Genomic DNA, 27,579 nt, shown 5'->3' with positions numbered 1-27,579 from the left:
AACAACCTGAATAAATACCGCTATATATTTTTTGGGGATTTCTATGAAACTTTAGTAACATCCCGGAATGAAAGGCTAGCTAATCATAAAATAACCTGTTGTATGAGTTTCACGCTGCCTCAAACGCACATTTAGAACGAAACTGACCAAATTCAAAATGTTCTCATTTTAAAACTCAATCATGTTCTGTTTTATACAAAGTTTAATTTTAGTAATGTGAATATTTCGAATTGTGTCGGTTTCATTCTAAAGGTGAATGTATACAAGCTCTTAAAGTAATTTTTGACTTAAATTCGCGATCCATTGAACTTTATAGTCGTGGCGCTAATGTATTTCTCAAGCTGAAGCCGCATTGAAAGCGACCCGCATAGCGCAACAAGCTATGTAGATGACATATCGTACGGGAAGCGAGTAGAACAAAAGCTGGATACAAGTTGGCGAGAAGCGAGCGTGCAGTCTTAAACGCGAATCCTGGCGCATTGTAAGACAAACCGCGTATTGGCAATAAAAATCAATCAATTTTTGCAGGTGGTAGGACCTTGTGCAAGGTCCGCCCGGATTGCTACCACCATCTTGCTCGCTAATCCTGCCGTGAAGCAGCAGTGCTTGCATTGTTGTGTTTCGGCGTGGAGAGTAAGACAGCCGGTGAAATTTCTGGCACGTGAGGTATCCCATCTTAGGCCTCTAGGTTGGCAGCGCGTCTGCAATACCCCTGGTGTTGCAGATGTTTATGGGCGGTGGTGATCTCTTACCATCAGGAGACCCACTTGCTCGTTTGCCTTCCAGTCGTATAAAAAAAAAAAAACCAGTCAGCTGCAATGTACATTAAAATTGGATTATGACAGTTTAAAAGCTGGGTACTCACATTCGCAATACGCGAACCTATGAGTCACTGTAAGACATTTTATAATTTTTGATGTTCTTGCGTTTATTGGGTTCGATCCCCATTCTAGTCTGCGTGCGGACATATATATTTGTGACAGCTTTTTTTTATCTGTAAACCTACCAATTCAATTTAGTTTTTTATTTTTTTTTATTCAACTGGATGGCAAACGAGCAAGTGGGTCTCCTGATGATAAGAGATCACCACCGCCCATAGACACCTGCAACACCAGGGGATTGCAGATGCGTTGCCAACCTAGAGGCCTAAGATGGGATACCTCAAGTGCCAGTAATTTCACCGGCTGTCTTACTCTCCACGCCGAAACACAACAGTGCAAGCACTGCTGTTTCACGGCAGGATTAGCGAGTAAGATGGTGGTAGCAATCCGGGCGGACCTTGCACAAGGTCCAAGGGCGTTTGTTGGACTAGTTCCTTGTCGCGGGGCTATAGGCGAGTGTTAGAGTGCGACGGGTTTTAGACCACTCGCTCATCGTCTCTGCACTAGACAATAATTGTTTTAACTGCGGGCATACAGATCCGCACAGTTCTGGCCGCGACGCGATCATCATTCAAATAACCTCCTTATTTGAAGTCTGTTTAAATACATTCGTGTTCGTGTTATGAGTGTCGCCCTCCTTGCGATTTTGGCTTAAAACAATTTATATTTAGCAATATCGCAGCAAATGCTTGATTTTCAACACTCACCGCCCGTGGTGCTAAGTCATGGATGCCCTAGAACAGCGTACGGTGCGTCTGCTATTATGGACTTCTAGAAGACTTGAGAAAATACTGTGCACTGGCGCATTGTATTTCAATAAATAGGGTACCTAATTAATGCGGGTTTTATTTATAAACCAATGGTATCGCTGGCAGAGAGTGTTTGGAGTTAAGTTGCACATTTTCGTGTATGTATGTACCTGGCAGTCGTCTGCCCTACAAATATGATGGAAGCGTGAAAATTGCACGATGATATGCAAAGCTAGTATTATTTCCACCTATAACCATTATTTTGGTTGTGTATAATATGTTTATTATTGTTTTACTTGTCCAGATTACCGGCTAACTGGCTAATAGCTACCGTTATTATTTTTTCATCACACTTGCTCGTAAACAGTGTCGTGACATACAGGCTACCTTGGTTGCAACCCCAAATAAAACCCGACCTTAATGTGCTTGTCATGAAACCCGTGGTCGGTAATGAGTCATTGCCCATACTAATTTTGTTGTCATGAAGCCCAAGGTCGGTCAATGAGTGTGATACTCGCAGGCGTGCTGGCTCGTGCTGGCTGCAGCGAGCACGTCGGGCGCCTGTCGAGGCTCGCAAATGTGATGAACAAGCATTGAATGTGATGACACATTAGTCCGGTATAGAATTACGAACATCGACTCATTTAAGCCTCAGTCTTTCGACTTCGGGTTTCTAATGACTCTCGTTCGTAATTCCTTGTTTACCGCCCTTAAGACACAATGTACTATTAACTCTAAACAAGCGATTGTGTGTAATGTAAAATAAAAGCTTAATTACGAGTGAGATAACTATACTAAGGCTTCTATTTCTTGTATTTTATATTTGACCTTAATAGCGGAGTTGGGAAAAATATTGATTGTTGAGAACGGGAGGAACATTTTGAATATAATCTTTTTGTTGACTACTTGTATTATGATCCAACTTGCACATGAATACCAAGTTTCAAGTCGATCTGACCACTGACACTACTTTGATAAAATCTCGTCGCAAATCAATTCAACAAAATTGACCCTTGAAATAATGAACTAAAAGAATTTCTTTGCTCACCCGCGACCACCATATAAATATTTTGAAAAAAATTGACAAAGCAGATAGAATCTAATTGTTTCAAGAATAAAGTCAAACCGCCGTCAAACTGCCATGGTGTAAAACAATAGAAAAACAAAATATTTTTTACTTTGTTACATTGTCACAGATTGCTAATTCCCTTGAACTTATCGTGTACATACTATTGCACATTGGGCCGCACCAGGTTACGATAGCTACGTTTCTGCAAGACTAGCTTTTGCCCGCGGCTTCGCCCGCATGGAATTCGGTTATCGCACGCTATTCCCTCGGGAACTGCATTTTTCCGGGATAAAAAGAGTGCTCTGGCCCATAAACTATCTCTGCCAAAAATCACGTCGATCCTTCGCTCCGTTTTGACGTGAAAGACGGACAAACATACAAACACCCAAACACACTTTCGCATTTATAATATTAGTATGGATATGCGTGTACATGCAGGTCCTCCACCACCACACTGTAAGAACTCACACAATCACACAAACCATCTATCACACCACCACACACCTACGACGCATAACCTGGTTATCATAAGGTCGCGGGTGAGCAAAATTCTTTTAGTTCATTCAGAAGAATATCGATTTTAAGTTACGAGATTTTTTTAAAGTATTTTAAAAGTAAGTTGATGATTTGACTTATAGGGTTTGATTTAAACAGAGAATTACGTGAAGTCGAGTAATAGCTTGTAATAAAAAAAATAAGTAGGGTGCGTCCTAGCGCAATGAAATGCCATTTTGGTAACGGCTTTATAAGGGTTTCTTGACAGATCAAATATCGCTAGATGGCGTTAGTATCGATAGAGTTGAGCTACATTCTTGCTGCGATTCATTTAGTTATCTACAGTGCGCAATTTCAAGCTTACTGGCCCTTTACTAAGTGGATTCGATTTGACGTAGCGTAAAGGTCATGCACTACAAATCAAAAAAACGTGGCTTGTTATGCGTGTCATGAAGTCTTTTGTTGTAAAGAAGGTCCTAAGTTGATATTTGACATGGGTCTACTGGCCCTAGTTAGGCTACGTAAGCGCAATGGCATTTTTGATATTAGTTTTCTTGACACTTCGTGTTGATTGTATTGGCGTCACAAACGTCGCAAATTGTCAAACAGCCCTCACGCTACTGGCCCTTTACTACGAAGTGCATAATTCGAACTTCGTATGTTGCCGTCCCGCTGGCACTTATATTATTTAAAACGAGAGAGAGGGACGGTACGATACGAACTTCGATTTTCGAATTTCGTAGTCGCCCTGCTGGCGCTAACTAGTCTGTCATAGAAACTTTGATTGTTACTTTAAAAAAAATCGTAAGATATTTAAAACATGTCAGCCATTATACGGTATAAAAATGTCGAGAACAACTTTGTTAATTTGCTATTTGCCTTCGACACTGGTTTGAAACAGGTTGTCATCGTTCGTCGACAAGTTCCTCTCATATGTTGTTTTCTACATTGTTTTATCGAATAATGACAAAATACAGTAGACACCGGCAACAGCCGTTTGAAACTTTTTGTGAACGAAGTGTATCATTTGAAGAATTCTATCCGCTATGTTTTGCAGCAGACTATACTTAAAATATTTAAATTTCTAACATCACATTACTTTAAGAATATTTATTTAAAGTTACATGGCTAAATTTAGGCGCTGTTTCACCATCCATTGATTAGTGTTAACTGACAATATAGTGTGTATTGTGGTGGTGCCGTCTCCGTCTATTCGAACAGAACAAATAGAGACGGCATCACATTTAACCATCAGTTAGCGCTAATAATGAATGGTGAAACAGCCCCTTAGATTTATTTTGATGGATCTTCCGTATATTGCGCTAGGCTTGCTTCTTGTATACTATAAATTATAAGGAAACCAAATAAACATAAAATTGTGGAAAAAAACGTGAATTGAGAAAAATGTACTGACATGTCATATTAATATTTTCAATCCTAGTTAGATAGATAAGACATCTCTCTCTGCCCATAACATACATACATTCGGAGTAAAGGTGCGGCCAAACCGCTGCTTAAAAAACGGTGACGGTACGGAATCGCAGTGACGCACCGTATGCGCACCGTTTTTTTGCATGCTTTCCACACCGCTGCTTAAAATACGCAAACGGTGCGGAATCGCAGGGACGTGCCGTAAACGTCACGACTTTTGTTCGGTAAAGACCTGAAGTTTACGACACGTCACTGCCATTCCGTATTTTAAGCAGCGGTGTGGAGAGCATGCGATAAAAACGGTGCGCATACGGTGCGTCACTGCGATTCCGTGCCGTCACCGTTTTTTAAGCAGCGGTTTGGTCGCACCTTAACGGAGATGCGTTACCAAACCCTGAGGGTATAGATACAGCGCCTCTTGTGGCTGTAATGAAATAGTATTACTTCGTCTAAAAAGCAGGTGGTCTAAGTAGCAAATGGTCTAAGAAGTAACTGGTTTATGTAGCAAGTGGTCTAAGAAGCAACTGGTCTAAGAAGCAAGTAGTCTAAGAAGCAACTGGTCTAAGTAGCAACTGGTCTAAGTAGCAAATGGTCTCAGAAGCAACTGGTCTAAGTAGCAAATGGTCTAAGAAGCATTTGGTCTATGAAGCAACTGTTCCTAACCGTACGTATCGGAAACTTCAAAAAACAGGTTAGGTTAGGTAAGAATTGCGTTAAGGCGCGAAGCGCTGCAGCCACGTGGAATAAGTGCTCTGTCGACATTTGATCATAGAATAAAAGTTGACGAACCAGGATATGGAATAACGGAGACCGACTAGGCATTAGGGGAACTTTTTAGACCACTTGCTACTTAGACCAGTTGCTTCTTAGACCACTTGTTACTTAGACCACCTGCTTTTTAGACGAAGTGGGATTGGTGAGCAAAATGGTGGTGTCTATCCAGCCAGACAAACCTTGCAGGTTATAGATTAGGTACCACGTAGTTATTACTGACAAAGGTTTTAATTGAAATGACTTCGGGCGATACGTTAGACATTTTGAAGCGCGAGTTGTAGTTACGCGCTTTAGGAATTAACCAATCCGAATTTGGAGTGCACATGCACTTCTAGTGAGTACCGTCAAGTACAAAAAGATCGAAACGGTCAAAAATACAAAAATATGTATAACATATTCGTGCTTAATGCTAAGCCAATAAATTCGTATATTCATATTTTTGTAACTTTGGCTGTATTGATAAATTATGATATCTTTGTATTGTAGTGATTTTTTAAACCACGGACTTTTATACAAGTGTTGTTTTTGATGTCCTTTTACTTTAAGGGAACATCCAACAGTCATAATAAATAAATAAATATCACGGGACAATTCACACCAATTGACCTAGTCCCAAAGTAAGCTTAGCAAAGCTTGTGTTATGGGTACTAAGCAACGGATAAATATAATTATATAGATAGATACATACTTAAATACATATGAAACACCCAAGACCCGAGAACAAACATTCGTATTTTTCATACAAATATCTGTCTGTCGTTCGGTCCCTCTGGCACTTATACTATTTAATACGAGAGTGAAAGGGACGGTGCGATACGTACTTCGATTTTCGAGTTTCGTAGTAGCCCCTCAGCTAGCGTTAGGCCTTTAGCGAGCGAAACGTGCATGGCTTATTCGAAAATTAACGCGCTGCGGTCCTCATACATTTTATAGTTAAGTCTTCCATTTTTTTATTGGCGTGTACAGATATTTTGGGAGTTAGGACGTCTTGATTCTTCAAACGTGCGCCATCAAACTACCAGCTTCAAAACGTCTAATGTATAGCTTTTGAAGTGACTGGAAGAAGTACCAAGGAAGGAGCTGTGAAATATGTAATCAACTACTTTAGGTTTATTTATTGTACAGTCCGCGTCAAATAGCAGCTAATAAAGTGTTCAAAGTCTAGAATTTGAACATAGAGACGAGTGATCTCGACCGCTTCTGTATTTGACGCTAACTGTATTATTCCATATATTTCTTTGCTTGAATTGCTGACGATTAATAATGTTAAACAAAGAACTAAGTAGAGTTTTCTAACAGTCACAATTATAGCAAAATTTTGCTCGGCAGTCGTGCGGCTTTGTAATTCCATACATAATATATATACATACATACAAAGTTACGGCTTTCTAATCCACATTGATGAATTAACATTTTTTTAGGAATTTATTACACTACTAATATGTAGATTTCAAAAAAAAACCACCAGACGGTGAAATATTGTTTAAAAAAAAACGGATCTTTTACATACGGTATATACATAGGTAGGATATTACAGTACATTATACGCCGAGAAGTTTACCCGTCGTTGGAATTTAATTAAGTAATTGGACTACTTAATACATCCATGGACTTTCTAGAATAGACCGATAGTATCTTCAGCAATTCAAGCGAACATGTACCGCAGCGTTTATAAATGTGTATAAAATACTTAATCCTTTAAATAACTGCAAAATTATGTGGTGTCACTTTTCGTGCCTATATTGTAGGCATTACGTAGGCTTCAAAATGAAATTTGAAACTTAAGACGCGACAGTGTAAGTCCAAAGTGGAGTAACCCTAGACTATTGTAATTTAGTAGATTGAATTTGAAATTTACTTTATATTTAGTTACTCTACTTGCTGTCATGGCGTCATGTAATGATAAGGCTATTTTAAATTACGTCGTTTATAAAAGGAACGACAAGTATCGATATAAAGAGAATGAACGACGATTCACTCAACTTGTTAGCTATAAAAGTAACTGCCGCGCAGGGTTAATATGTTAATAATGAAATAAGAAAAAGGACCACAGAACAAGGACGTAGAGCGTCAGGTATAATCAAAATCATACATTTTATTTGTATATTTAAAATCTGTAGGAATTCCCTTTGGCTGGCGAGTTGAGAAGAGTCGAGGCCGAGGGGCGAATGTTATATTTTATTATGTACGAAAGTAAACTCGAATTGTAACTCGTGAGAGCAAAATTAAATAATTAATTTTGAAGTGTTGTTTAATTTTAAACCTTATGCGGTTAGCATTCCGCTGTCGCGAAACCTCGCCGCGACTGATCAGCGAATAGTAAAGTCGCTATCAGGTATTTCGGAGCAGCAGAGGCGTCTTTGCCTATAGTGCAGGGTGTGCGTTGCACACGGGCGCAGCAGTGTTGGGGGCGCCGGCCATGGCACTTTGTATCTATTCCATTTTGACCGCGCGCTTCCTAGATGGCGCTAAATTTATAATTGCACACGGGCGCTACATGGGCTAAAGACGCCTCAGCAGAGCAGCCAAGGTGGTGAAAAATATTGGCACACGCACTCTATACCACGCGCCATAAAAATCTGCCTAAAGATTCATTACTTAATATTCAGTTTTGACGCATTTTTGAGATACATTTTTTATGCGACGTCTACGTTACTCCCGAATTGTGTTCGAATCGCTTAACGGTAGGCCTATTCAATTGTTGGAATTACCTTTATAGTTTTTGTGGTACTAGTCGGGGCAATGAACTTTAAGGCAAAGTTAGGCGGCGGAAGGTATAGTAGGGCCCTCGCCCACGACAACTTTTTGTAGCGATGCTGTCGCTGCATCGCTACTGACGCGCGTTAGTCGCATTTCTAACGCGCTACAGCATCGCGACTGTAGGGCTACTACGAAACTCGAAGTTCGTATCGTACCGTCCCTCTCGCTCTCGTATTAAGTAGTATAAGTGTCAGAGGGACCGCACGACACGAACTTCGTGTTTCGTAGTAACCCTGCTGAATCGTGGTTATGTAGGCGAGGGTGAGAGCGCCAAAGTTGAATGAATGAATGAAAAAGTATTTATTTAACATTATTTTTACATAGGTTTTTTGCACATAGCCCTGGAAAACTGTTTACACAGTTTGTCTGCAGGATACAGTCTCTATAAAATATAAAATAATGTAATGTATAATTTATTCTTACATAATCTATTATAATTATTGTTACAACTATGTCTTATGGAAGAGTTTCTACTAAATACTTTATAAGGATCTTTTTAAATTTATTTTTATCAGTTCGCATACTCTTCGCTAGTCATACCGTAATTTTGGACTGAATCATCGTTATAAAAAAATTCTGAAAATTTTGAATGGTCATCCTATAGAGAACTATATATAGGTTAGGTTAGTTTTGTTTTATAACAATCCTGAACAATTATTGGATTCAGAGAAAACTTGTCTTTCCGTTGTGCTTAATAAACGTAGGAGGCTAACGCGCGACAGCTTCGCTACTGCATCGCTACAAAAAGCCGCCGTGGGCGAGGGCCCTTATTAATGTATCAGGGGCTGTTCCACCATCCATTGATTAGTGTTAACTGACGGTTAAATGTGACGTCTCTATTTGTTTTGTTCGAATAGACGGAGACGGCATCACATTTAACCGTTAATTAGCACTAATCAATGGATGGTGAAACAGCCCCTTAGAGTTCATGTTTCGATATTTTTGATCACCTTGGGCGCTCCGAAATATCTGATGGCGACTGTACATACCCAACTGACTGTACAAAGGTACCAGATGTATTGCGTAGTGGTTTTCGATCGTATATTATCGGAAAAAATCGTATTTATCGTGTGCTTTCAATTAGCTGGGACTGCAGTTGGTAAATAAGAAATATAACTAGATTTCAATAAATTTATTTATAAAAAGTAACATTTAAAATACTCTTATACTTACTTCAATGAAGGAATGAAAAAGAAATACTCATGGTAATTATTGTAAATATTTTTAACATTACTTTTATTACTAGCGATTTAAACCAGTAATAAAAAACATAACAACAAACAATTTTCTCTATTTTCAATTTTCCTAATAAAAATTATAAGTTTCAGTCATAAAAAAAAAACTATTTCGTCAACCCTTAAAAAGGTAGCGACGATTTACCGACCACATGCATTGCTTTGGAAATTCAACCTTATTGGTTTTATAATACATCACAATATCCATTGTAATTGTTGAAAATAAGACTAGCTTTAAAATTATACTTTATCAGATAATATCTTATGTTACATATTATGTATTCGATAGCTGTTTTTGTTTCTGTGGTAGTATGCTCCAATAAATGGGGCCTAATTAACGGTTTAGCTGCTCACTGAGAGATTCACTACGCATGAACGTAATAGTACATTGTGTCTTAAGGGCGGTAAATAAGGAATTACGAACGAGAGTCTATTAGAAGCCCGAAGTCGAAGACTGAGGGCTTTAATGAGTCGATGTTCGTAATTCTAGTACCGCCCGTGCGACACACAATGTTTTTCATCACATTTGCGAGTAAAACTGTATATTTGTAAAAGAAAAACTATTTTTTTTTCAAAAATTGCTGCAACACGCCATGCAGTAACAAACTCATTTACCGACCTTGGGCTTCATGACATGAAAATAATTACGGGCACTGACTCATTTACCGACCACGGGTTTCATGACAAGCACATTAAGGTCGAGGGTTTTATTTGGGGGGTTGCAACCAAGGTAGCCTGCATGTTACGACACTGTTTACGAGCAAGTGTGATGAAAAATATAAAACAAATCGAGAAATTTACATTACATGATTCATGATTTTCTATATTCTACAAGCGATATTTATTTCCGATTAATTCATTTATCAAGCACTTGTACAACTTGTACTTGTGTGGACTTTCTACAAGAGTGGCCCCACGGACCACAAGAGTGGATGACCTAAGCATGATCTTCATTCTGTCGCTTGTATTAGAATTACTCGAACAATTCATAATTTTAGCTTCCGTAAAACGTCATGTGAAACTCAAATAGGGAATATTACTGCAATTTTCTGCCGTCAGAATGCAGCACTAGCACAAACCGTAAACAATTTTTAATTAAATTTTTGGAAATATTGCTCTATTAGCTTTTGCCCGCGGCTTCGCCTGCGTGGAATCCGGTTATCGCGCGCTGTTCCCCCGGGAACTGCATTTTTCCGGGATAAAAAGTAGCCTATGTCACTCTCTGGCCCATAAACTATCTCTATGCCAAAAATCATGACGATCCGTCGCTCCGTTTCGACGTGAAATACGGACAAACACACACACTTTCGCATATATAATATTAGTACATATGGATTGATATCGATGTAAATATCATGTTACTTTGTTACTAATAAACATACCATGATCCAACATGGCGACAAACTAAAGAGAACTGACGTTGTCATGGCGGTTTGTTTACGATTTTTCCTAGTGTCGCCACCTGCGCAGAGATTTGCGTAACATTCCCTATTCGGTAAAGGGTCAATCAACTTTTGACTGTTGTTATTCTGTTCCCGTAACTCAGGAGAGTCAGTGTTACACTTTGTTACAAAAATGTTTGTAGTTTATGCTATTAGTATGTTCAGATGAGCCACGAAGGAGTTGCCTTAAAATTGTCACAACTTCTAACTTTTAGTGGATTTGTACCCCACAATATCATACTTTTAATAGGTAACGCAGGAGACGTTACCACGGTAACACACAACACTGAAAAGTTGACTGACCCAAAAGTCAATCTTATGACAATAAATCGACACTGAGCTAACGGTGCTGGGCGAGGCTACATGAGGTGGTCCCAGGGGGTGACGCAGCGTAGAAAGTACTTGCGCATGGCGGCGCGGAACCGGCGCTTGTACTCGTCCGGGGACACCACGGTCGGCTGCCCAGAGCCCAGGTTCTTCTTCACCAGGTGCTCCAGCTTCTTGTCCCAAGTGAACGTGCGGATGTAGTCTGGGAGTAAAATAGGGTAAATCGTCAATTACTGGCTGGTTTACGAGGGAGAAGTTTGAAGTACATATATCTCAATGTTTGTAAATTGTGTTTTTTTTTACTTATTTTGTACAATAAAGAGTTTACATACATCATCATCATCCCAGCCTATATACGTCCCACTGCTGGGCACAGGCCTCCTCTCAGAACAAGAGGGCTTGGGCCATAGTTCCCACGCGGGCCCAGTGCGGATTGGGAACTTCACACGCACCATTGAATTGCTTCGCAGGTTTGTGCAGGTTTCCTCACGATGTTTTCCTTCACCGCTTAGCTCGTGGTAAATTTCAAATGTAATTCCGCACATGAATTTCGAAAAACTCAGAGGTGCGAGCCGGGGTTTGAACCCACGACCCTCTGTTTGAGAGGCGATAGGTCAAACCACTAGGCCACCACGGCCACACATTTGTTACATACATACATTTGGCCTATAAGGTCCTAAATTAGGTACCAATAATATATTTTTAGAACTGACCATACTCGGCTCTTGGACTACATTTAAGTGATAAAAACAGACTGTTAATGAGTAACACAATAATCAGTGATTTTAAAGTTTTCTCGTTTCATAATTTTTTTATGATCTTTGTAATGATCTAATTATTAGATTTCATTTGATACCCATATTGTTACAAAATAAAAGAAATCTCCACATTTAGTGGAGAGAGTGTAGTTAGTTAACGCTGTTCATATTTTTACAAGCTTTTATTTAGTTTCATCTGTCCCGTTGTCTGTCTGTCTGTCATCAAATCTTGTAAGTTAAATTTGACCAACTTCCAGTAGTCATATTGACTTGAAATTTAGAATACTTATGTAAATCGCGTGACAATACAATAATCTAGTAGTGACATCCCAGTAGTCCAGCCAGGATCGTCTCCGCAGGACGGAAATCTTCAACGGTTAATAGCATCGACTTGAAATTTGGTATGCAAATGTAGTTTGGGTGACACTGCAAGTACAGTCAACAAAAAGTACACCAGCAAAAAAAACTTGTGTTATTTTTTTATGGTTAGGTTATTCATTAGGCGTCTACCTCGCTCTGTGCAAACCGCGTCAGCTAGCTTAAGTCCTAAAACCGCAATTTAAGCGTACGTTCGCGTACGTAGCCTTTCAGTATAACACTGTGACTCACCGATAATGCCAAGCGTGAGCGTGCCGCCGTCGATCCCGAGCAGCAGCGAGTAGTCCATGACTGAGTTCTGCGCGAGGAACTCCGTGTCCCGGTCGATGCAGCCCAGCAGCACGCCGCCCGTGTGAGACGCCACAAACAGCTGCTGCTCCCACCTCACTGCCCAGGAAACATTGCCTGTCAGTGGCTGATTGGTGATAGTACTTTGTCACGCACCGCCGTACATAAATAAGATTATCAGCAAGACACTTGAAATAAGTGTTTTTTTGAAAGATTAAATCGTTAGATGGCGTTGGTATCGGTAGCACGGACGGGTGGTACGAGGTGCCTGCAGTAATGTTACTGTGTGGACTCACGCTGCAGTAATGTTACTGTGTGGACTCACGCTGCAGTAATGTTACTGTGTGGACACTCACGCTTCAGTAATGTTACTGTGTGGATATTCAGGCTGCAGTAATGTTACTGTGTGGACACTCACGCTTCAGTAATGTTACTGTGTGGATATTAAGGCTGCAGTAATGTTACTGTGTGGATATTCAGGCTGCAGTAATGTTACTGTGTGGACTCACGCTGCAGTAATGTAACTGTGTGGACTCACGCTGCAGTAATGTTACTGTGTGGACACTCACGCTTCAGTAATGTTACTGTGTGGATATTCAGGCTGCAGTAATGTTACTGTGTGGACACTCACGCTGCAGTAATGTTACTGTGTGGATATTCAGGCTGCAGTAATGTTACTGTGTGGATACTCAGGCTGCAGTAATGTAACTGTGTGGACTCACGCTGCAGTAATGTTACTGTGTGGATATTCAGGCTGCAGTAATGTTACTGTGTGGACACTCAGGCTGCAGTAATGTTACTGTGTGGATATTCAGTCTGCAGTAATGTGACTGTGTGGACTCACGCTGCAGTAGTGTTACTATGTGCCACACGTGTTGCATCACCAACACTCAGGCTGCAGTAATGTAACTGTGTGGACTCACGCTGCAGCAGGTTCTCGTCGAGCAGCACGGCGCGGGGCGCGGGGTGCGCGTGCCGGTGTCGCGAGGACCCCTTGAGGTCGAAGCGCGGCGGCGTGCCACACGTGTTGCATCACCAACACTCAGGCTGCAGTATGTTACAGTATCACTCACGCTGCAGCAGGTTCTCGTCGAGCAGCACGGCGCGGGGCGCGGGGTGCGCGTGCCGGTGTCGCGAGGACCCCTTGAGGTCGAAGCGCGGCGGCGTGCCACACGTGTTGCATCACCAACACTCAGGCTGCAGTATGTTACAGTATCACTCACGCTGCAGCAGGTTCTCGTCGAGCAGCACGGCGCGGGGCGCGGGTGCGCGTGCCGGTGTCGCGAGGACCCCTTGAGGTCGAAGCGCGGCGGCGTGCCACACGTGTTGCATCACCAACACTCAGGCTGCAGTATGTTACAGTATCACTCACGCTGCAGCAGGTTCTCGTCGAGCAGCACGGCGCGGGGCGCGGGGTGCGCGTGCCGGTGTCGCGAGGACCCCTTGAGGTCGAAGCGCGGCGGCGTGCCACACGTGTTGCATCACCAACACTCAGGCTGCAGTATGTTACAGTATCACTCACGCTGCAGCAGGTTCTCGTCGAGCAGCACGGCGCGGGGCGCGGGGTGCGCGTGCCGGTGTCGCGAGGACCCCTTGAGGTCGAAGCGCGGCGGCGTGCCACACGTGTTGCATCACCAACACTCAGGCTGCAGTATGTTACAGTATCACTCACGCTGCAGCAGGTTCTCGTCGAGCAGCACGGCGCGGGGCGCGGGGTGCGCGTGCCGGTGTCGCGAGGACCCCTTGAGGTCGAAGCGCTGCGCGCGCGCGGCGGCGTGCCACACGTGTTGCATCACCAACACTCAGGCTGCAGTATGTTACAGTATCACTCACGCTGCAGCAGGTTCTCGTCGAGCAGCACGGCGCGGGGCGCGGGGTGCGCGTGCCGGTGTCGCGAGGACCCCTTGAGGTCGAAGCGCGGCGGCGTGCCACACGTGTTGCATCACCAACACTCAGGCTGCAGTATGTTACAGTATCACTCACGCTGCAGCAGGTTCTCGTCGAGCAGCACGGCGCGGGGCGCGGGGTGCGCGTGCCGGTGTCGCGAGGACCCCTTGAGGTCGAAGCGCGGCGGCGTGCCACACGTGTTGCATCACCAACACTCAGGCTGCAGTATGTTACAGTATCACTCACGCTGCAGCAGGTTCTCGTCGAGCAGCACGCGCGGGGCGCGGGGTGCGCGTGCCGGTGTCGCGAGGACCCCTTGAGGTCGAAGCGCGGCGGCGTGCCACACGTGTTGCATCACCAACACTCAGGCTGCAGTATGTTACAGTATCACTCACGCTGCAGCAGGTTCTCGTCGAGCAGCACGGCGCGGGGCGCGGGGTGCGCGTGCCGGTGTCGCGAGGACCCCTTGAGGTCGAAGCGCGGCGGCGTGCCACACGTGTTGCATCACCAACACTCAGGCTGCAGTATGTTACAGTATCACTCACGCTGCAGCAGGTTCTCGTCGAGCAGCACGGCGCGGGCGCGGGGTGCGCGTGCCGGTGTCGCGAGGACCCCTTGAGGTCGAAGCGCGGCGGCGTGCCACACGTGTTGCATCACCAACACTCAGGCTGCAGTATGTTACAGTATCACTCACGCTGCAGCAGGTTCTCGTCGAGCAGCACGGCGCGGGGCGCGGGGTGCGCGTGCCGGTGTCGCGAGGACCCCTTGAGGTCGAAGCGCGGCGGCGTGCCACACGTGTTGCATCACCAACACTCAGGCTGCAGTATGTTACAGTATCACTCACGCTGCAGCAGGTTCTCGTCGAGCAGCACGGCGCGGGGCGCGGGGTGCGCGTGCCGGTGTCGCGAGGACCCCTTGAGGTCGAAGCGCGGCGGCGTGCCACACGTGTTGCATCACCAACACTCAGGCTGCAGTATGTTACAGTATCACTCACGCTGCAGCAGGTTCTCGTCGAGCAGCACGGCGCGGGGCGCGGGGTGCGCGTGCCGGTGTCGCGAGGACCCCTTGAGGTCGAAGCGCGGCGCGCGTGCCACACGTGTTGCATCACCAACACTCAGGCTGCAGTATGTTACAGTATCACTCACGCTGCAGCAGGTTCTCGTCGAGCAGCACGGCGCGGGGCGCGGGGTGCGCGTGCCGGTGTCGCGAGGACCCCTTGAGGTCGAAGCGCGGCGGCGTGCCACACGTGTTGCATCACCAACACTCAGGCTGCAGTATGTTACAGTATCACTCACGCTGCAGCAGGTTCTCGTCGAGCAGCACGGCGCGGGGCGCGGGGTGCGCGTGCCGGTGTCGCGAGGACCCCTTGAGGTCGAAGCGCGGCGGCGTGCCACACGTGTTGCATCACCAACACTCAGGCTGCAGTATGTTACAGTATCACTCACGCTGCAGCAGGTTCTCGTCGAGCAGCACGGCGCGGGGCGCGGGGTGCGCGTGCCGGTGTCGCGAGGACCCCTTGAGGTCGAAGCGCGGCGGCGTGCCACACGTGTTGCATCACCAACACTCAGGCTGCAGTATGTTACAGTATCACTCACGCTGCAGCAGGTTCTCGTCGAGCAGCACGGCGCGGGGCGCGGGGTGCGCGTGCCGGTGTCGCGAGGACCCCTTGAGGTCGAAGCGCGGCGGCGTGCCACACGTGTTGCATCACCAACACTCAGGCTGCAGTATGTTACAGTATCACTCACGCTGCAGCAGGTTCTCGTCGAGCAGCACGGCGCGGGGCGCGGGGTGCGCGTGCCGGTGTCGCGAGGACCCCTTGAGGTCGAAGCGCGGCGGCGTGCCACACGTGTTGCATCACCAACACTCAGGCTGCAGTATGTTACAGTATCACTCACGCTGCAGCAGGTTCTCGTCGAGCAGCACGGCGCGGGGCGCGGGGTGCGCGTGCCGGTGTCGCGAGGACCCCTTGAGGTCGAAGCGCGGCGGCGTGCCACACGTGTTGCATCACCAACACTCAGGCTGCAGTATGTTACAGTATCACTCACGCTGCAGCAGGTTCTCGTCGAGCAGCACGGCGCGGGGCGCGGGGTGCGCGTGCCGGTGTCGCGAGGACCCCTTGAGGTCGAAGCGCGGCGGCGTGCCACACGTGTTGCATCACCAACACTCAGGCTGCAGTATGTTACAGTATCACTCACGCTGCAGCAGGTTCTCGTCGAGCAGCACGGCGCGGGGCGCGGGGTGCGCGTGCCGGTGTCGCGAGGACCCCTTGAGGTCGAAGCGCGGCGGCGTGCCACACGTGTTGCATCACCAACACTCAGGCTGCAGTATGTTACAGTATCACTCACGCTGCAGCAGGTTCTCGTCGAGCAGCACGGCGCGGGGCGCGGGGTGCGCGTGCCGGTGTCGCGAGGACCCCTTGAGGTCGAAGCGCGGCGGCGTGCCACACGTGTTGCATCACCAACACTCAGGCTGCAGTATGTTACAGTATCACTCACGCTGCAGCAGGTTCTCGTCGAGCAGCACGGCGCGGGGCGCGGGGTGCGCGTGCCGGTGTCGCGAGGACCCCTTGAGGTCGAAGCGCGGCGGCGTGCCACACGTGTTGCATCACCAACACTCAGGCTGCAGTATGTTACAGTATCACTCACGCTGCAGCAGGTTCTCGTCGAGCAGCACGGCGCGGGGCGCGGGGTGCGCGTGCCGGTGTCGCGAGGACCCCTTGAGGTCGAAGCGCGGCGGCGTGCCACACGTGTTGCATCACCAACACTCAGGCTGCAGTATGTTACAGTATCACTCACGCTGCAGCAGGTTCTCGTCGAGCAGCACGGCGCGGGGCGCGGGGTGCGCGTGCCGGTGTCGCGAGGACCCCTTGAGGTCGAAGCGCGGCGGCGTGCCACACGTGTTGCATCACCAACACTCAGGCTGCAGTATGTTACAGTATCACTCACGCTGCAGCAGGTTCTCGTCGAGCAGCACGGCGCGGGGCGCGGGGTGCGCGTGCCGGTGTCGCGAGGACCCCTTGAGGTCGAAGCGCGGCGGCGTGCCACACGTGTTGCATCACCAACACTCAGGCTGCAGTATGTTACAGTATCACTCACGCTGCAGCAGGTTCTCGTCGAGCAGCACGGCGCGGGGCGCGGGGTGCGCGTGCCGGTGTCGCGAGGACCCCTTGAGGTCGAAGCGCGGCGGCGTGCCACACGTGTTGCATCACCAACACTCAGGCTGCAGTATGTTACAGTATCACTCACGCTGCAGCAGGTTCTCGTCGAGCAGCACGGCGCGGGGCGCGGGGTGCGCGTGCCGGTGTCGCGAGGACCCCTTGAGGTCGAAGCGCGGCGGCGTGCCACACGTGTTGCATCACCAACACTCAGGCTGCAGTATGTTACAGTATCACTCACGCTGCAGCAGGTTCTCGTCGAGCAGCACGGCGCGGGGCGCGGGGTGCGCGTGCCGGTGTCGCGAGGACCCCTTGAGGTCGAAGCGCGGCGGCGTGCCACACGTGTTGCATCACCAACACTCAGGCTGCAGTATGTTACAGTATCACTCACGCTGCAGCAGGTTCTCGTCGAGCAGCACGGCGCGGGGCGCGGGGTGCGCGTGCCGGTGTCGCGAGGACCCCTTGAGGTCGAAGCGCGGCGGCGTGCCACACGTGTTGCATCACCAACACTCAGGCTGCAGTATGTTACAGTATCACTCACGCTGCAGCAGGTTCTCGTCGAGCAGCACGGCGCGGGGCGCGGGGTGCGCGTGCCGGTGTCGCGAGGACCCCTTGAGGTCGAAGCGCGGCGGCGTGCCACACGTGTTGCATCACCAACACTCAGGCTGCAGTATGTTACAGTATCACTCACGCTGCAGCAGGTTCTCGTCGAGCAGCACGGCGCGGGGCGCGGGTGCGCGTGCCGGTGTCGCGAGGACCCCTTGAGGTCGAAGCGCGGCGGCGTGCCACACGTGTTGCATCACCAACACTCAGGCTGCAGTATGTTACAGTATCACTCACGCTGCAGCAGGTTCTCGTCGAGCAGCACGGCGCGGGGCGCGGGGTGCGCGTGCCGGTGTCGCGAGGACCCCTTGAGGTCGAAGCGCGGCGGCGTGCCACACGTGTTGCATCACCAACACTCAGGCTGCAGTATGTTACAGTATCACTCACGCTGCAGCAGGTTCTCGTCGAGCAGCACGGCGCGGGGCGCGGGGTGCGCGTGCCGGTGTCGCGAGGACCCCTTGAGGTCGAAGCGCGGCGGCGTGCCACACGTGTTGCATCACCAACACTCAGGCTGCAGTATGTTACAGTATCACTCACGCTGCAGCAGGTTCTCGTCGAGCAGCACGGCGCGGGGCGCGGGGTGCGCGTGCCGGTGTCGCGAGGACCCCTTGAGGTCGAAGCGCGGCGGCGTGCCACACGTGTTGCATCACCAACACTCAGGCTGCAGTATGTTACAGTATCACTCACGCTGCAGCAGGTTCTCGTCGAGCAGCACGGCGCGGGGCGCGGGGTGCGCGTGCCGGTGTCGCGAGGACCCCTTGAGGTCGAAGCGCGGCGGCGTGCCACACGTGTTGCATCACCAACACTCAGGCTGCAGTATGTTACAGTATCACTCACGCTGCAGCAGGTTCTCGTCGAGCAGCACGGCGCGGGGCGCGGGGTGCGCGTGCCGGTGTCGCGAGGACCCCTTGAGGTCGAAGCGCGGCGGCGTGCCACACGTGTTGCATCACCAACACTCAGGCTGCAGTATGTTACAGTATCACTCACGCTGCAGCAGGTTCTCGTCGAGCAGCACGGCGCGGGGCGCGGGGTGCGCGTGCCGGTGTCGCGAGGACCCCTTGAGGTCGAAGCGCGGCGGCGTGCCACACGTGTTGCATCACCAACACTCAGGCTGCAGTATGTTACAGTATCACTCACGCTGCAGCAGGTTCTCGTCGAGCAGCACGGCGCGGGGCGCGGGGTGCGCGTGCCGGTGTCGCGAGGACCCCTTGAGGTCGAAGCGCGGCGGCGTGCCACACGTGTTGCATCACCAACACTCAGGCTGCAGTATGTTACAGTATCACTCACGCTGCAGCAGGTTCTCGTCGAGCAGCACGGCGCGGGGCGCGGGGTGCGCGTGCCGGTGTCGCGAGGACCCCTTGAGGTCGAAGCGCGGCGGCGTGCCACACGTGTTGCATCACCAACACTCAGGCTGCAGTATGTTACAGTATCACTCACGCTGCAGCAGGTTCTCGTCGAGCAGCACGGCGCGGGGCGCGGGTGCGCGTGCCGGTGTCGCGAGGACCCCTTGAGGTCGAAGCGCGGCGGCGTGCCACACGTGTTGCATCACCAACACTCAGGCTGCAGTATGTTACAGTATCACTCACGCTGCAGCAGGTTCTCGTCGAGCAGCACGGCGCGGGGCGCGGGGTGCGCGTGCCGGTGTCGCGAGGACCCCTTGAGGTCGAAGCGCGGCGGCGTGCCACACGTGTTGCATCACCAACACTCAGGCTGCAGTATGTTACAGTATCACTCACGCTGCAGCAGGTTCTCGTCGAGCAGCACGGCGCGGGGCGCGGGGTGCGCGTGCCGGTGTCGCGAGGACCCCTTGAGGTCGAAGCGCGGCGGCGTGCCACACGTGTTGCATCACCAACACTCAGGCTGCAGTATGTTACAGTATCACTCACGCTGCAGCAGGTTCTCGTCGAGCAGCACGGCGCGGGGCGCGGGGTGCGCGTGCCGGTGTCGCGAGGACCCCTTGAGGTCGAAGCGCGGCGGCGTGCCACACGTGTTGCATCACCAACACTCAGGCTGCAGTATGTTACAGTATCACTCACGCTGCAGCAGGTTCTCGTCGAGCAGCACGGCGCGGGGCGCGGGGTGCGCGTGCCGGTGTCGCGAGGACCCCTTGAGGTCGAAGCGCGGCGGCGTGCCACACGTGTTGCATCACCAACACTCAGGCTGCAGTATGTTACAGTATCACTCACGCTGCAGCAGGTTCTCGTCGAGCAGCACGGCGCGGGGCGCGGGGTGCGCGTGCCGGTGTCGCGAGGACCCCTTGAGGTCGAAGCGCGGCGGCGTGCCACACGTGTTGCATCACCAACACTCAGGCTGCAGTATGTTACAGTATCACTCACGCTGCAGCAGGTTCTCGTCGAGCAGCACGGCGCGGGGCGCGGGGTGCGCGTGCCGGTGTCGCGAGGACCCCTTGAGGTCGAAGCGCGGCGGCGTGCCACACGTGTTGCATCACCAACACTCAGGCTGCAGTATGTTACAGTATCACTCACGCTGCAGCAGGTTCTCGTCGAGCAGCACGGCGCGGGGCGCGGGGTGCGCGTGCCGGTGTCGCGAGGACCCCTTGAGGTCGAAGCGCGGCGGCGTGCCACACGTGTTGCATCACCAACACTCAGGCTGCAGTATGTTACAGTATCACTCACGCTGCAGCAGGTTCTCGTCGAGCAGCACGGCGCGGGGCGCGGGGTGCGCGTGCCGGTGTCGCGAGGACCCCTTGAGGTCGAAGCGCGGCGGCGTGCCACACGTGTTGCATCACCAACACTCAGGCTGCAGTATGTTACAGTATCACTCACGCTGCAGCAGGTTCTCGTCGAGCAGCACGGCGCGGGGCGCGGGGTGCGCGTGCCGGTGTCGCGAGGACCCCTTGAGGTCGAAGCGCGGCGGCGTGCCACACGTGTTGCATCACCAACACTCAGGCTGCAGTATGTTACAGTATCACTCACGCTGCAGCAGGTTCTCGTCGAGCAGCACGGCGCGGGGCGCGGGTGCGCGTGCCGGTGTCGCGAGGACCCCTTGAGGTCGAAGCGCGGCGGCGTGCCACACGTGTTGCATCACCAACACTCAGGCTGCAGTATGTTACAGTATCACTCACGCTGCAGCAGGTTCTCGTCGAGCAGCACGGCGCGGGGCGCGGGGTGCGCGTGCCGGTGTCGCGAGGACCCCTTGAGGTCGAAGCGCGGCGGCGTGCCACACGTGTTGCATCACCAACACTCAGGCTGCAGTATGTTACAGTATCACTCACGCTGCAGCAGGTTCTCGTCGAGCAGCACGGCGCGGGGCGCGGGGTGCGCGTGCCGGTGTCGCGAGGACCCCTTGAGGTCGAAGCGCGGCGGCGTGCCACACGTGTTGCATCACCAACACTCAGGCTGCAGTATGTTACAGTATCACTCACGCTGCAGCAGGTTCTCGTCGAGCAGCACGGCGCGGGGCGCGGGGTGCGCGTGCCGGTGTCGCGAGGACCCCTTGAGGTCGAAGCGCGGCGGCGTGCCACACGTGTTGCATCACCAACACTCAGGCTGCAGTATGTTACAGTATCACTCACGCTGCAGCAGGTTCTCGTCGAGCAGCACGGCGCGGGGCGCGGGGTGCGCGTGCCGGTGTCGCGAGGACCCCTTGAGGTCGAAGCGCGGCGGCGTGCCACACGTGTTGCATCACCAACACTCAGGCTGCAGTATGTTACAGTATCACTCACGCTGCAGCAGGTTCTCGTCGAGCAGCACGGCGCGGGGCGCGGGGTGCGCGTGCCGGTGTCGCGAGGACCCCTTGAGGTCGAAGCGCGGCGGCGTGCCACACGTGTTGCATCACCAACACTCAGGCTGCAGTATGTTACAGTATCACTCACGCTGCAGCAGGTTCTCGTCGAGCAGCACGGCGCGGGGCGCGGGTGCGCGTGCCGGTGTCGCGAGGACCCCTTGAGGTCGAAGCGCGGCGGCGTGCCACACGTGTTGCATCACCAACACTCAGGCTGCAGTATGTTACAGTATCACTCACGCTGCAGCAGGTTCTCGTCGAGCAGCACGGCGCGGGGCGCGGGGTGCGCGTGCCGGTGTCGCGAGGACCCCTTGAGGTCGAAGCGCGGCGGCGTGCCACACGTGTTGCATCACCAACACTCAGGCTGCAGTATGTTACAGTATCACTCACGCTGCAGCAGGTTCTCGTCGAGCAGCACGGCGCGGGGCGCGGGTGCGCGTGCCGGTGTCGCGAGGACCCCTTGAGGTCGAAGCGCGGCGGCGTGCCACACGTGTTGCATCACCAACACTCAGGCTGCAGTATGTTACAGTATCACTCACGCTGCAGCAGGTTCTCGTCGAGCAGCACGGCGCGGGGCGCGGGGTGCGCGTGCCGGTGTCGCGAGGACCCCTTGAGGTCGAAGCGCGGCGGCGTGCCACACGTGTTGCATCACCAACACTCAGGCTGCAGTATGTTACAGTATCACTCACGCTGCAGCAGGTTCTCGTCGAGCAGCACGGCGCGGGGCGCGGGGTGCGCGTGCCGGTGTCGCGAGGACCCCTTGAGGTCGAAGCGCGGCGGCGTGCCACACGTGTTGCATCACCAACACTCAGGCTGCAGTATGTTACAGTATCACTCACGCTGCAGCAGGTTCTCGTCGAGCAGCACGGCGCGGGGCGCGGGGTGCGCGTGCCGGTGTCGCGAGGACCCCTTGAGGTCGAAGCGCGGCGGCGTGCCACACGTGTTGCATCACCAACACTCAGGCTGCAGTATGTTACAGTATCACTCACGCTGCAGCAGGTTCTCGTCGAGCAGCACGGCGCGGGGCGCGGGGTGCGCGTGCCGGTGTCGCGAGGACCCCTTGAGGTCGAAGCGCGGCGGCGTGCCACACGTGTTGCATCACCAACACTCAGGCTGCAGTATGTTACAGTATCACTCACGCTGCAGCAGGTTCTCGTCGAGCAGCACGGCGCGGGGCGCGGGGTGCGCGTGCCGGTGTCGCGAGGACCCCTTGAGGTCGAAGCGCGGCGGCGTGCCACACGTGTTGCATCACCAACACTCAGGCTGCAGTATGTTACAGTATCACTCACGCTGCAGCAGGTTCTCGTCGAGCAGCACGGCGCGGGGCGCGGGGTGCGCGTGCCGGTGTCGCGAGGACCCCTTGAGGTCGAAGCGCGGCGGCGTGCCACACGTGTTGCATCACCAACACTCAGGCTGCAGTATGTTACAGTATCACTCACGCTGCAGCAGGTTCTCGTCGAGCAGCACGGCGCGGGGCGCGGGGTGCGCGTGCCGGTGTCGCGAGGACCCCTTGAGGTCGAAGCGCGGCGGCGTGCCACACGTGTTGCATCACCAACACTCAGGCTGCAGTATGTTACAGTATCACTCACGCTGCAGCAGGTTCTCGTCGAGCAGCACGGCGCGGGGCGCGGGGTGCGCGTGCCGGTGTCGCGAGGACCCCTTGAGGTCGAAGCGCGGCGGCGTGCCACACGTGTTGCATCACCAACACTCAGGCTGCAGTATGTTACAGTATCACTCACGCTGCAGCAGGTTCTCGTCGAGCAGCACGGCGCGGGGCGCGGGGTGCGCGTGCCGGTGTCGCGAGGACCCCTTGAGGTCGAAGCGCGGCGGCGTGCCACACGTGTTGCATCACCAACACTCAGGCTGCAGTATGTTACAGTATCACTCACGCTGCAGCAGGTTCTCGTCGAGCAGCACGGCGCGGGGCGCGGGGTGCGCGTGCCGGTGTCGCGAGGACCCCTTGAGGTCGAAGCGCGGCGGCGTGCCACACGTGTTGCATCACCAACACTCAGGCTGCAGTATGTTACAGTATCACTCACGCTGCAGCAGGTTCTCGTCGAGCAGCACGGCGCGGGGCGCGGGGTGCGCGTGCCGGTGTCGCGAGGACCCCTTGAGGTCGAAGCGCGGCGGCGTGCCACACGTGTTGCATCACCAACACTCAGGCTGCAGTATGTTACAGTATCACTCACGCTGCAGCAGGTTCTCGTCGAGCAGCACGGCGCGGGGCGCGGGGTGCGCGTGCCGGTGTCGCGAGGACCCCTTGAGGTCGAAGCGCGGCGGCGTGCCACACGTGTTGCATCACCAACACTCAGGCTGCAGTATGTTACAGTATCACTCACGCTGCAGCAGGTTCTCGTCGAGCAGCACGGCGCGGGGCGCGGGGTGCGCGTGCCGGTGTCGCGAGGACCCCTTGAGGTCGAAGCGCGGCGGCGTGCCACACGTGTTGCATCACCAACACTCAGGCTGCAGTATGTTACAGTATCACTCACGCTGCAGCAGGTTCTCGTCGAGCAGCACGGCGCGGGGCGCGGGGTGCGCGTGCCGGTGTCGCGAGGACCCCTTGAGGTCGAAGCGCGGCGGCGTGCCACACGTGTTGCATCACCAACACTCAGGCTGCAGTATGTTACAGTATCACTCACGCTGCAGCAGGTTCTCGTCGAGCAGCACGGCGCGGGGCGGGGTGCGCGTGCCGGTGTCGCGAGGACCCCTTGAGGTCGAAGCGCGGCGGCGTGCCACACGTGTTGCATCACCAACACTCAGGCTGCAGTATGTTACAGTATCACTCACGCTGCAGCAGGTTCTCGTCGAGCAGCACGGCGCGGGGCGCGGGGTGCGCGTGCCGGTGTCGCGAGGACCCCTTGAGGTCGAAGCGCGGCGGCGTGCCACACGTGTTGCATCACCAACACTCAGGCTGCAGTATGTTACAGTATCACTCACGCTGCAGCAGGTTCTCGTCGAGCAGCACGGCGCGGGGCGCGGGTGCGCGTGCCGGTGTCGCGAGGACCCCTTGAGGTCGAAGCGCGGCGGCGTGCCACACGTGTTGCATCACCAACACTCAGGCTGCAGTATGTTACAGTATCACTCACGCTGCAGCAGGTTCTCGTCGAGCAGCACGGCGCGGGGCGCGGGGTGCGCGTGCCGGTGTCGCGAGGACCCCTTGAGGTCGAAGCGCGGCGGCGTGCCACACGTGTTGCATCACCAACACTCAGGCTGCAGTATGTTACAGTATCACTCACGCTGCAGCAGGTTCTCGTCGAGCAGCACGGCGCGGGGCGCGGGTGCGCGTGCCGGTGTCGCGAGGACCCCTTGAGGTCGAAGCGCGGCGGCGTGCCACACGTGTTGCATCACCAACACTCAGGCTGCAGTATGTTACAGTATCACTCACGCTGCAGCAGGTTCTCGTCGAGCAGCACGGCGCGGGGCGCGGGGTGCGCGTGCCGGTGTCGCGAGGACCCCTTGAGGTCGAAGCGCGGCGGCGTGCCACACGTGTTGCATCACCAACACTCAGGCTGCAGTATGTTACAGTATCACTCACGCTGCAGCAGGTTCTCGTCGAGCAGCACGGCGCGGGGCGCGGGGTGCGCGTGCCGGTGTCGCGAGGACCCCTTGAGGTCGAAGCGCGGCGGCGTGCCACACGTGTTGCATCACCAACACTCAGGCTGCAGTATGTTACAGTATCACTCACGCTGCAGCAGGTTCTCGTCGAGCAGCACGGCGCGGGGCGCGGGGTGCGCGTGCCGGTGTCGCGAGGACCCCTTGAGGTCGAAGCGCGGCGGCGTGCCACACGTGTTGCATCACCAACACTCAGGCTGCAGTATGTTACAGTATCACTCACGCTGCAGCAGGTTCTCGTCGAGCAGCACGGCGCGGGGCGCGGGGTGCGCGTGCCGGTGTCGCGAGGACCCCTTGAGGTCGAAGCGCGGCGGCGTGCCACACGTGTTGCATCACCAACACTCAGGCTGCAGTATGTTACAGTATCACTCACGCTGCAGCAGGTTCTCGTCGAGCAGCACGGCGCGGGGCGCGGGGTGCGCGTGCCGGTGTCGCGAGGACCCCTTGAGGTCGAAGCGCGGCGGCGTGCCACACGTGTTGCATCACCAACACTCAGGCTGCAGTATGTTACAGTATCACTCACGCTGCAGCAGGTTCTCGTCGAGCAGCACGGCGCGGGGCGCGGGGTGCGCGTGCCGGTGTCGCGAGGACCCCTTGAGGTCGAAGCGCGGCGGCGTGCCACACGTGTTGCATCACCAACACTCAGGCTGCAGTATGTTACAGTATCACTCACGCTGCAGCAGGTTCTCGTCGAGCAGCACGGCGCGGGGCGCGGGTGCGCGTGCCGGTGTCGCGAGGACCCTTGAGGTCGAAGCGCGGCGGCGTGCCACACGTGTTGCATCACCAACACTCAGGCTGCAGTATGTTACAGTATCACTCACGCTGCAGCAGGTTCTCGTCGAGCAGCACGGCGCGGGGCGCGGGTGCGCGTGCCGGTGTCGCGAGGACCCTTGAGGTCGAAGCGCGGCGGCGTGCCACACGTGTTGCATCACCAACACTCAGGCTGCAGTATGTTACAGTATCACTCACGCTGCAGCAGGTTCTCGTCGAGCAGCACGGCGCGGGGCGCGGGTGCGCGTGCCGGTGTCGCGAGGACCCCTTGAGGTCGAAGCGCGGCGGCGTGCCACACGTGTTGCATCACCAACACTCAGGCTGCAGTATGTTACAGTATCACTCACGCTGCAGCAGGTTTCTCGTCGAGCAGCACGGCGCGGGGCGCGGGGTGCGGCGTGCCGGTGTCGCGAGGACCCTTGAGGTCGAAGCGCGGCGGCGTGCCACACGTGTTTGCATCACCAACACAGGCTGCAGTATGTTACAGTATCACTCACGCTGCAGCAGGTTCTCGTCGAGCAGAACTGGCGCGGGGCGCGGGGTGCGCGTGCCGGGTCGCGAGACCCTTGAGTCGAAGCGCGCGGCGTGCCACACTGTTGCATCACCAACACTCAGGCTGCAGTATGTTACAGTATCACTCACGCTGCAGCAGGTTCTCGTCGAGCAGCACGGCGCGGGGCGGGGGTGCGCGTGCCGGTGTCGCGAGGACCCCTTGAGGTCGAAGCGCGGCGGCGGTGCCACACGTGTTTGCATCACCAACACTCAGGCGCTGCAGTATGTTAAGTATCACTCACGCTGCAGCAGGTTTCGTCGAGCAGCACGGCGCGCGGGCGCGGGGTGCGCGTGCCGGTGTCGCGAGGACCCCTTGAGGTCGAAGCGCGGCGGCGTGCCAACGTGTTGCATCACCAACACTCAGGCTGCAGTATGTTTACAGTATCACTCACGCTGCAGCAGGTTCTCGTCGAGCAGCACGGCGCGGGGCGCGGGGTGCGCGTGCCGGTGTCGCGAGGACCCCTTGAGGTCGAAGCGCGGCGGCGTGCCACACGTGTTGCATCACCAACACTCAGGCTGCAGTATGTTAACAGTACACTCACGCTGCAGCGGTTCTCGTCGAGCAGCACGGCGCGGGGCGCGGGGTGCGCGTGCCGGTGTCGCGAGACCCCTTGAGGTCGAAGCGCGGCGGCGTGCCACACGTGTTGCATCACCAACACTCAGGCTGCA

At 53.3% G+C, this 27,579-nt stretch overlaps 2 protein-coding genes across 2 annotated transcripts in view; one reads left to right on the top strand and one right to left on the bottom strand.

The window, feature by feature from the left end:
• The window catches only part of LOC141430148 (transmembrane protein 64), a 275,453-nt gene that overhangs the window by 86,113 nt on the left and 161,761 nt on the right, over positions 1 to 27,579 (top strand). The gene's annotated exons all lie outside the window — the stretch shown is intronic.
• LOC141430303 (putative 1-phosphatidylinositol 3-phosphate 5-kinase) overlaps positions 9,100 to 27,579 on the bottom strand; it is a gene marked incomplete in the record, with an annotated part of 61,894 nt that continues 43,414 nt past the window's right edge. Inside the window, 3 exon segments of the mRNA XM_074090936.1 lie at positions 9,100 to 11,365; positions 12,531 to 12,686; positions 14,260 to 14,374. Of these exon segments, the coding sequence (XP_073947037.1) occupies positions 11,196 to 11,365; positions 12,531 to 12,686; positions 14,260 to 14,374 (441 nt within the window).

This window comes from Choristoneura fumiferana, chromosome 8 (genome assembly GCF_025370935.1).
Source record: "Choristoneura fumiferana chromosome 8, NRCan_CFum_1, whole genome shotgun sequence".
NCBI classification, from domain to species: Eukaryota; Metazoa; Arthropoda; class Insecta; order Lepidoptera; family Tortricidae; genus Choristoneura; species Choristoneura fumiferana.
This window is presented reverse-complemented; position numbering and strand designations above follow the sequence as displayed.